The sequence below is a fragment of the Colossoma macropomum genome, unplaced genomic scaffold (genome assembly GCF_904425465.1).
Source record: "Colossoma macropomum unplaced genomic scaffold, Colossoma_macropomum, whole genome shotgun sequence".
Lineage (NCBI taxonomy): Eukaryota > Metazoa > Chordata > Actinopteri > Characiformes > Serrasalmidae > Colossoma > Colossoma macropomum.
In genome coordinates this window covers 6,925,704-6,937,008 of record NW_023494790.1, presented here as the reverse complement: position 1 = coordinate 6,937,008, position 11,305 = coordinate 6,925,704, and the positions used below count along the sequence as shown (strand labels likewise).

The 11,305-nt window shown below is 38.2% G+C and overlaps 1 protein-coding gene across 1 annotated transcript in view; it reads right to left on the bottom strand.

Annotated features, from left to right (window-relative positions):
- Positions 1-738: 738 nt before the first annotated feature.
- The window catches only part of hhex (hematopoietically expressed homeobox), a 13,199-nt gene continuing 2,632 nt past the window's right edge, over positions 739-11,305 (bottom strand). Inside the window, exons 2-4 of the mRNA XM_036571993.1 lie at positions 5,507-5,685; positions 2,031-2,081; positions 739-1,189 (exon numbers count right to left, since the gene is read on the bottom strand). Coding sequence (XP_036427886.1) covers positions 1,022-1,189; positions 2,031-2,081; positions 5,507-5,685 — 398 coding nt within the window. The 3' untranslated portion in view covers positions 739-1,021. The remainder of the gene's footprint in view (positions 1,190-2,030; positions 2,082-5,506; positions 5,686-11,305) is intronic.

Genomic DNA, 11,305 nt, shown 5'->3' with positions numbered 1-11,305 from the left:
ATTTATGAAGATCTTTTTTTAAAAAATTGGCTGTCCCCTTTAAAGGAACAAGCCTTCTTTCAGAAAGCCATGAAGGGAAATTCCACTGATTTATCAAAATGTCAGCATAATTAAGCCCTTAAAGCGTAAACAAAGTCATTCCGAGTGGTTTGAGGTGAAATGCACCATTCAAGAGAAAATTCATAGTCAGAAATGATTACAATGGTGGTGATGGGTCCAAAGCATCTCTCATGAAAAGCTATTACATTGAATAGTTATGAGATTATTAAAACCTGAGGCATTGATTATTATTTTGCTGTTAGGTTGAGGTGCAAAACATGGAACACGTCAAGGAGGAGAGGTACATGTAGGGTATATTTTTGTCTCACATTATATATCAGAACTCAGAAGACATGTAGGTTCACTGGTGGTTTTGGATAGTAGATGTTTTATTGGAAAAATGTAAGTTTCTCTACAATAAACCATTTCACATCAAACCACTCTGAATGCTTTTGTTTTGTTTACATTTCAGCCATTGAAATATGCAGAACCTTTGAAAAAAATTGGTAGAATTCCCCTTGTTTGTTCTTCCCTTAAAGCTCAAATCGGATAAAATAGTAAAATTGCGGTCTACAGTGTCCATAAACCCATTTGGGTTTACATATTTTAGTGTAATTTAGAGTTTATGCAAACAAACATTTAAACAAACAAACAAATAAGAATGAAAATGAATAGATAGATAAATAGATCAATAGATTCTACTAATGCAAGATACTGTTTATTGACCTACACAAAATATTTACATTCCATCTTTAAGACCGTAATGACTTCACGCATTGCGGCCATGAAGTTACACAAAGATACACGGTAATCAACAGAATCAAATGTCCGTTGTGTTTGGGCTACATTCTCTGCGGCTTCAATCAAAAATGTAGACGTTCATTAACTTATTTTAAAAAGACAGAGCAACTCGATCTTCTACACGTGAAGACAAATATACAATTATACAGTATTTACAGTGTTGTATGCAGTGTCAGAGAGTTCAGAGTGATAAGTGAGGGTCCGGTGAGAGTTCAGAGTGGTCCTCCACGTCCAGCTCTTGGTCGGACTCGTGAGAAGAGTCTGAGTGGATTTCTGCATGAGACAGTTCACTGCTCCTCTCTGTGGAGATCCCGTCCTCCAGATCCCGCTTACTGACCTGAGGGTTCTCCTGCACATGGTCGGAGGAAAACACACAGGTGAATTAAAGGAATTCTTAGTAGACAAAAGATTAGAAAAATTAGATTCTAGATGCTCTTTGCATTTGTTAGAGCAGTTTTGTAGAGCAGCTGTTGGTGGGCTGCTTTTCATGTTGCTCACTGTTACATGTTACATTAGCAGATTTATAACCCTTTTAAATGAGTTATAGATCTTCTGATGTTCACATCAACAACAACAATAAAGTAATACTAGGAATAATATTTGTACAAATTTCCTACAAAATATCTTTGTACATATGTTTCATGCTGTTCATATATATATATGTGTGTGTGTGTGTGTGTGTGTGTGTGTGTGTGTGTGTGTGTGTGTATATATATATATATATATATATATATATATATATATATATATATATAAGAAAAAAGGTGATAATTATAACCAATTATAACACCAATAAATCGAATGATACAAACATTAAGTATTGTAAGTATTATTAGTATAAGTATTATTATAATATCGCCAAATAGATTCTTAATTAATTGTGTAATGATATTTATGTAATGTTTTTTATTATTATTATTATTATTATTATTATTATTATTATCACCTCCGATTAGGCCCCCAACATTGCAAGCAAAATGCTTATAATCTTGTAAACTGTCTTAACGTGTTAAAAGCAACAGATTAATCCAGAATTTAATAGAAATTCCTCTTTCACGCGCAATTTCTTTATCAATCATTTCTTTACCAGCTGATAAATGTGAGCCTGATGTTCTGAGCTGCTGAGGCAGATTCTTAATAAGAGCTCCTGTGCTGTCATGTTTAATCTGTGGTCTGTAATCCGGACTCACCTGTTTGAGGCGCCTCCATTTTGCTCTGCGGTTCTGGAACCACGTCTTTACCTGGAAAATAAAACAAACAAACACATAAATAAACACATCACTGTCTGCGTGAAACGTTAAATGTTCAGCCTTCATTATACAGTATGAATCATTTCATCACTGACGCTTATGTGCAAAGAATACCTTTTTTCTTTTTTCTCTTTTTTTAAAGTGAATTTCCTGTTAAGACTCTAAGCGAAGATCCCGAGTATGACATTGGAGGAATTACTCGATAATTACAGAACCACGGAAGAGATTCACTCTAACTGATGTGAAACACTGAACTCGATTCACTGATGCCACAGATTTCTATTCAGTCAAACTGAGTCGAGTCAGGACACGCAGACTGTGTTCCCGCCGCATGAAGTTCAGCTGTTGATGGAATAAATTTGAAACTTTTCAGTGCAGTTTATTTCTTAATTGGAACGGAATTTTCTTTGGATGACCGTAAACAGTTTTTAAGCTTCAAGATTGAAGAGTTTTATTGTCATACGCACAGAAAACAGGCGGTCACTGTACAGTGGAATTCTTACTTTGCTAATCCTCCGTTAACAAAACAGTAAGACGTACACTGTAATTTTGTTTTAACTTAAATAAATTAAGTCTGTTGTCCATAAAACTCAGTATATCCCACATATCACTCAACAATTTTAACTTAAGGGAACGTTTTTGATGATTTTGTACACTCAAATGGCATTTTTGAGTTGAATTAACTTATTGCTATTTAGTTTAGTCTGTTGCTATGACAACTTTGAAACCCTACATTCAAAAAATGACGACATTTCTGTTGGTTATAATTGTTTCTTTCTCACTAAAGTTGCTGAACAAATGTGTGAAACTGAGTCAAACTAAGTAAGCTGTAAAATGCAGTTACATGTGTGTTTTGTTAACACGATCTTGTTAGATTAAACATACATTTCTTTCCCATTGGCTGCTGGCTCCATCTATTTGCATACCGAGTGTTTCTTTCCATTTGTTTTACTCACCGTCAGACCCAGACTGCCTTTCCTCAGGCGGATGTGTTTTATATATGCTTAACTCAGTTGCCTGACATTGTGTTGTTGGCTAAGAGTGGAGGTTATCGTTCCCTTAGCTGATGAGTGGGGTTTTGTGTCGGTCGGTGACTATGTTCACAACAAAGGTTAACTCTTCGGTGTTTGTCAAAGTGGTCAGTATCACTTAATTAGAAAAAAAAACCCAATTGCCTAATGAAACGTAGTTAAATTGCAATTTCAAAACGACATTTATATTTAGAAAACAATTTCTAAATATAAATAAATAAATTAAAATATTTTTTACGAGTTTACGAGTTGCACAAACATTTAAGTTAGCCTAACACAAAATTATAGTTATTATAACTCAAGTTTTAAAATTACACATTACTTGATTTTTTTTAAGGCAACCGGTTTCTTCATTTTTTTTAAGTAAATTCAACTTATCCGGGCTCACAGTGTAAATAAAACGGTCAGACATTAATAAGTAAACGTAGTAGTTAAAATTACTGTGCAGTGTTGTGCAAAGATGAGACAGCAGCGGTCAAACAGTGACAGAGGGCAGCGGGCATTGATTGAAATGTTCTTTCATAATTTTTCATCCATTTTAGGTAAACCAGTCACTTAAAGACAACACAGTTTCATTATTTAATGTCTATATATTTTCAGTTTGTAAATAAAACAACCCCGTTGGTTTATCTATATGCGACAATTTTGAATACGAAGAATTTTTGACACACTTTGTCAAAAAGAGGGTGTTTTTTTTTTTTTACAGTAAAAAATGTGAGATTAATCATAACACAGCGCGGGTCTGAGTAACGGTTGTAACGGCTCCCTCAACAATGATTATTCTGGAAAACAAAAAAAGAAAGTTCTCGAAAGTGGCAGAGCCGCAAATGACGCAAACGAGCTTAACCAATCAGATCACTGATATGCGGTGCACTGACCGATTGTGTCTCGCCCTGCAGCCACACCAAGCTCGAGATACGACAGACAGTTTGATAAAAAAAGGAATGTATCCAAAGCGCGTGACATCAGTACGTTATGGTTTTCTAAACGTTTTAAAAACAGTATTAAGCACCTTCGGGGTTCAGAACTGCCCTCTACACACGCGTTCCCTCTGTTAACCCTTTACCCGCGTGCGTTTTAGCGAAGCGCCCACAAAGCGGCCAGCAGTGCGCGAGGGCAACGATTCGGCTCACAGTGCAGGTGTTTAAAATATACATACGATAAAACATAAACACACCAAATCTGCTCCAAATCAGGATTTTACTACGTTCGGATTATTTTAGAGTTCAGATTTTTTAAATTATTTTTATCAGCCGCAGTTAAATTTCCCGCACACTTGCGTTTATATACACTAAAAATGTAGTTCTTTAAGGGCTCTTTAGTTAGAACCTATAGTACAATTTCATGTTTAAATGGTTCTTTGCGTGGTGAAATAGTCCTCAGATCGATGCTGAATGTGCTGTCTATGTTTTTCTATAGAACCTTTTTGAAAATGGCTCTATATTTCACCAAAAAGGGTTCATTAAATGTGACGATGTCAAGCTTTAACAACGGAAAAAGCTTTTTTTTTGGTGTTATATAGAACCATTTCCAAAAGGTTCTATATAGAACCATATACAACACTTTGTCCATCAGTCTGAAGAACCATTTAACCATGCTAAGAACCATGCAAGCATGAAAACTCATGGATCTAAATAAAACCATTCCCTTTACTAAAGAACCCTTGGAGAACCATCTTTTTGAAGAGTGTAGTTGTAAAAGCGCAGCTCCGCTGACTCTTGGAAAGCAGACAAATCTTAGATAATACGCTGAAAATCGTTCATAATTAACGCATGCCAAGCGCGTGCACATCAATAAAATATTTTACAACGACACAATTCCTGTCTTTAAGTTTACTGCTTTGGTAAAAGCTTCATTTGACATATTTGAACCATATGATTCAAAGCAGAGTCAGTAAAGAGTAAAGAGGCAGCTCAGTTTAAATAGCCTGATTTAACATGTGAGACAGTGACGCCGCCGCCTCCAGGTAACTGAATGAGAGCCATTCAGTCTCATAGAAAACCAGTGAAACTGATGTGAAGCTCTCGTCCCATCTCCCATATACAATTCAATAATCCGATAAAATAGGCAAATAATAGTTGTTTTGAGCAACAACGCTGGTTCAAGTGGCTAAAATGTGCCCATAATAATAATAATAATAATAATAATAATAATAATAATAATGTGATTTTTTGAATATGTAGTGTATTTGTCAAATTAGTGTTTCTAATCGATCACTTTATCATTTTTATCCTCTGTATTGATAAAATAATTGTATTAGTAATTATTTTGATGGTAAAGATTTTACCATTAAATTATCAGGTGAATCATCATTCTTATTTATAAAAAATAACCGCGTGACGCGTGTGTGTGTGTGTGTGTGTGTGTGTGTGTGTGTGTGTGTACCTGTCTCTCGCTGAGCTGTAGCATCTTGGCCAGTCGTTTCCTCTCAGGGGGGCTCAGGTACTTCTGCGTTTCAAACTTCTTCTCCAGCTCGATGGTTTGCTCGTTGGAGAAGCGCACCTGCCCTCCTTTCCTCTTGTGGACAGGACGCTGCAGGAACGGACTCCACAGGAGGGGCTTCGCTGAAAAGAAAAAAAAAAACATTTACAAACCCGTTTACAAGAGCCATTTCATCTCACGCACGTAAGTATCCAGACAGCCTTATCATTAGTGAACACTTTTACTAAGGTTCACCCAGTACACACACTAAACTGCGCGCTCGCAGCTGGTATAATCGCCATAGAAGTGCATTGACCAACACAATGGGTCCTTGCTCAATGCCAAGCGTCAGCTAGAGGGGTATAAAGCCCCCCAGGCACTGTGGAACTGCACTCTCTGGAGTGACGGAGCTCCGTCCAGTACCTTTGAGATGAGTTGGGGTGGAGTTTATGACCCAGACATGATCATGTTTCATGAGTACCTGACCTTTTAAATGCTCTTGTGGCTGAATGCAACCAAATTTTCATAGCAGTATTCAAATATCTAGCGCCAAGCCTTCGAAGAAGAGTGGAGGCTCGCCACTAATACTCTTACATGTATATAATATAGAAATTTCAGATGCATATTACAAAGAAATTTAAAGGCAGCTGGGGTGCGTTTAGGGCTTTGTGTGTGTGTGTGTTTATTTATTTATATATATATATAAATATATATTATACACACCCTATTTGCCTTTATACTGATACTGATGGCAAATTTGACATTTCAGGCAAATAGGCTCAGACCTAATTTTATAAACATGGCGTAATAAATATCTTTTATATATACAGAGAATTTAAGGAAACGATAAGAATCTAAGGAAATGTAGGAGCTGTTGGTGGTTTCAGTGTTACAGAAATAATCCACTCAGGCAGCTCAGCGTGCTGACAGCGTGTATTAGACTGCGGGCTGAAGGCTAAATGTTTTAGAGGAAACCCTCAGTAGATGTTTCAGGCTCAAGCCGAGGGCGTGAGGGGGCAGTTTGTGAGCAGGGCCAGCAGGACTGGGGCAAAATTTCCGCCAATGTGTTTCCTGCTGCTTTATCGGCTCAATGGCTGCAACATCCGTCCTGCATCCACCCTCCTCCTCCTCCTCCAGCACGGGGAAACTGCGATTTACCCCTCAGCAGCCCAGGCAGAACACAATGTTGAGCTCAGCACGCTGTGAACTTATGATACAAAAAACAATTCAAATAGGAAATACCGAACACCTGCACTGCGCACTGCCTCACCAGATAATGTATCAGCCAGAACTACACAAACACACGGACTAATCGCGCTCAAGTGTTTAATATCAGTTCTGAAACACAGCGAACTGAAAGAAAGCATAAGCTGTGATATAGTAAATGTAAATGAGGGAGCGAGCGAGCGCGCAACCAACTCGTGCGCTGCGTATTCATCAGTAATCAATTAGAGTTGAGCTAATTTATGCATTGTGGTCAACCACACTGATCGTGAGGTCAAGTGACATGATTCGAATGTGTTCGCTGCTCGCGTGAATTAAATACGTCATTCAAGTACATTCTTGCCAATAGAAGTAAGCTGAAAAACGTGTTGATGTAGCATTTAATAATCCAACCGTCTGGATACAACTTTATTCAGTGTTTGGTTATTTTCCCCCCGTAGTCTTGCACAAGTTTTGGCACCCCTGCGTCAAATTACACGTTTTGTTGATTTGAAAATAAATGGCTCGTTAGATCCACCTAAAAAACTACTTTATGAGGTAACAAGCAATTGAACTAGTTTTATTCAACTCAAAAAATCACATTGATTCAATGATTCGTTCATTTCAAGTATTTATTTAGGTTGAATAAAACTAGTTAATTAATTGTTACCACATTAAGTATTATTTTAGGTTGATCAGACGAGCCATTTTTACCGCACAAGCTCTACAGAAAACGCGCTTTTGCACGTTTGATTCCACGCAGTTACTATTTATTTGCTGAATTGAACATATTCGAGGAAAACAAAACATAAAATCGTGGGTATGTTCAAACGTTTGGGCACGGTCTACGTTTTGTGTTCATTTCGGAAAAAAGCTAGAAATTGTGCACTAAAAATTGATTTTAAAAACGTGGTCATTTATCTCCAATTAGAGAATCAGCATATTATGTAATTTGACCAGGGGTGCTCAAACTTTTTCACAAGCGTGAGAAGCAGAAAATGCCAAACCAACTTCTAAGACTGAACTTTTGGAAGCGTGGAAAAATATTATAAATATAAAATATGGTTTTATACAGAGAGAATTTGTATTGTATTTAGTCGTTGAGGCTTCTGTGTAATTTTCCGTTAAACGTGTGTTTCCTGCTCTTTTTCCTGACGCTGGAAAATGAATAACTTTAATGACTGGAGACGTAATTTGACCAGGGGTGCTCAAACTTCCTCACAAGAGTGTGCGTGATAAACGTGTTTTTAGTTGTCAGTCGCACCTCTAACGGAAAGGCGAATTAATTGATTGTATTATTTATTTATTCAGCCGATTTCTCTGCATAATTAAATGGTTAAGATGTAAACAAAGTCAATCAGAGTGGTTCGCTGTGAAATGATCCTGTTCACGGTGGTGGTGACGAAGAGTCTAATGCCTCTGAAAGCCCCTCGCAGAGTGTTATATGACGTATACGGCTTTAAATACACCGACTAATGCCTGAGGAAATGTTTTACGATAGTTTTGAGAAAAAAAATGCCTATTTATATATATGTTTTCATCAAATCACGGCGGAGATGTACACACAAGGCGCTGTGGGGTAAAGCAGTTATTTTATATATTTTTTAATGTATTTTTTGTTTTTTATTATCAATAATACATATAAAAAAACTCCTCGTGTAGGGTCACTGTTGGTTTTGTTAATAAAATGTCTATATTTGTGTTGTAGACATTGTGACCCCTGGTTCCTATCACCACCACTGTAAAGAAATCTGAGTCTATGAGTTTCTCTACACTCTCAGAAATAAAGGCACTAAACTGTCACTGGGGTTGGACCCTCAAGGGTACGGGAACATAACTGTACCATAATCAATTGAAATAATATTTTCTAAGCTGTACTGACTCCACACACCCCGTCTCGTCTCCAGGCTTTTATTTTATTGTTCTGTTTTAAAACATTCGGTTATGAAAAGGTACAAATACAGACTTTTCACCTGGAAAAAAACTTATTTAAGGTACCCAATTGGACTTTAAAACCAATGTTGTACCTTTGAGGGAACATTTGCACTGTTTGTACCTTGATGAACGAAAAATGTACCTGCATAGCACCTTTACTTCTAACAGTGCACAGTGAACCATTTCACACCAAACCACCGTGAATGACCTTGTTTACATCTCAGCGACAGAATCCTACTTTAACTCTTTAAAACGCTTCTAGTTAGGGAGATACTTGCTTACTTACACACTTACAGGTACATACTAAATAGGAATATTTTAAAAAAACGACGTGTGTAGTAGTTTTGGGCAGTAATAAAATATAAAACATAAATATAAAATATAAATAATAAAATATAATATTAAGTAAAATGGCTAGTTTCTTTTGTCTAAACATCGTGAAGAAAGCTGAGTTGGCGAACACTCACATCAAACCACTCTGAATGAAATTTTGAAAAAGCGGTGGAATTCCCCTGGCTCAGAGTCAGGCGCCGAGTTAGGGCGCATGTAACAGAGGCAGCAAACCGGTGAGCTCAGAATGCTGACTGAAACTGTACCCTCCCAGATGATGGTGGTGGTGGTGGTGGTGATGATGATGATGATGATGATGCGAACTACAGCAGAGGGGAAGGTGGACATATGAGTGAGGCCTGTTAATCAGTGTGAAATATGAGTGCTGGATTTGGCGTGTTTGTGTGCTGTTGGGTCTGTGGCTGCTCTGAGGGGAAATGAGTGTTATCAGTAAAACGGATCCCGGCTATCAGCAGCCGAGTGTTTCCTCAATGCGCCTCTATTGAGGATGTGGAGACAATAATCAGCGGCGCGCACGGCACCCTGGGAAGGGCCTGCAGGAAGCGCGCGCAGCCTCTCAAAGCAGATCTGCTCCTATCGAGAGCTCAAGGTTTCCGCGAGGAGAGGAAAAGGGTCACACACACACATACCTCGCTCACACACACATTCATCACTCTCTCTCTCTCTTTCTCTCTCTCTCTCACTCACACACACATACACTCACACCTCGCTCACAAACACGCACGGTGCGCATGCACGTACACAGCCAGACACATAAACACGCACATACTCACGGACGCGCACACACTCCCCTCACTCTGCACACACAGATGCCTAAACGATTAAACATGCAGCCCTGTGGAAAAGTCCAGCCTCCATTTATTTCATTTCCAGTCAATCTGAGTACCAGCTATTCATTTCTCAGGAAACATTTCTGAGATTAGATCCACTTGCATAAGGAAGCTTAAAGTCAAAGTAACAGGCTGAAAAAAAGCAGTTTCCAAAACTGTCGTGAGATACAGAGAAGATGGGACTCCTAACAACAACCTTCCAGACCTGATAAATCACCACAACTGCCCCCATCAGATAAACAGCACTTAAAGCTTTCATCTCTGAGAGAGAGGAGAAAATCAAGCTGCTCCAGATCTGAAAACATCCACAGGTGTTTCTGTCCATCCTTCCACTGTGAGAAGATGACTCAGCACTATGGGTCTGAAAGGATGTGTAGCTGCCAAGAAGCTCTTACTGAGAAAAAGAGACAGACACATCAAACAAAGAAGCTGCTGGTGTTGTCAGAATGATGGACAGACCACCCCAGATGAATGACTTGAATGACTGGAGATTAAATAGTAAAGTGTGCTGTCTGAGTTTTGCACGGTGCTGTTGCAAGTGCTTTCCTACAGGGCCCTGCTGGTGACATCACATATAAATAAAAATAATGGGTGGCCACGCCTTATTAAGGTGTGGGAATGAGATCCTAATGCTGGCTATGACTTAGTAAGGCGTAGGAATGAGATCATGCCTTACTAATTTGTGGCCATGCATTAGGATCTTGTTCCCATATCTTACTACAAAGCCCTGCTGAGGACATCCAATATAAATAAACATAATGCATGTTCATGCCTTATTAACAGGGGGGAATGAGATCCTAATGTGTGGCCATGACTTAGTAAGGTGTGGGAATGAGATCATGCCTTACTAAGTCGTGGCCATGCATTAAGATCTTGTTCCAACAGCTTACTAACTAATGGCCACGCATTAAGAACTCACTCCCATGCCTTACTAAGTTGTGGCCGATATTATTTTTATTTATACAGGATGTCACCAGCAGGGCTCTGTACTTTACACAAAAACAGTCATACAAAAAGTATAATAGCACAGGACAACACAGAATGGGTCTACTGTATATGTCCAAAAGCCAAGCGATACAAAAACGTTTTAAATTAATAATAATAATAATAATAATAATAATAATAATAATAATAACAACAACATCTGTGTTTATATAGCACTTTACCTTTTAGTGATAACAATTCAAGGGGCTGTTCACAGGAATATTAGTATAACATACGAAAAATAAAAACATTACAGTCTAAAAAACAGCACAGTTACATGGGTGTGTGGGGGGAAGGGGGCCAGTGGTATGTTGCTTAAGTCTCTCAAAATTTTCAGCATAACTCTCTCTCTCTATCTCTCTCTCACCCTCTCTCTCTCACACACACCTCACCAGTGATGGACAAAGTGCACAACTCCAGTAATTCAGTGTAAGTATCAATACTTTTTGTAAAATATTAC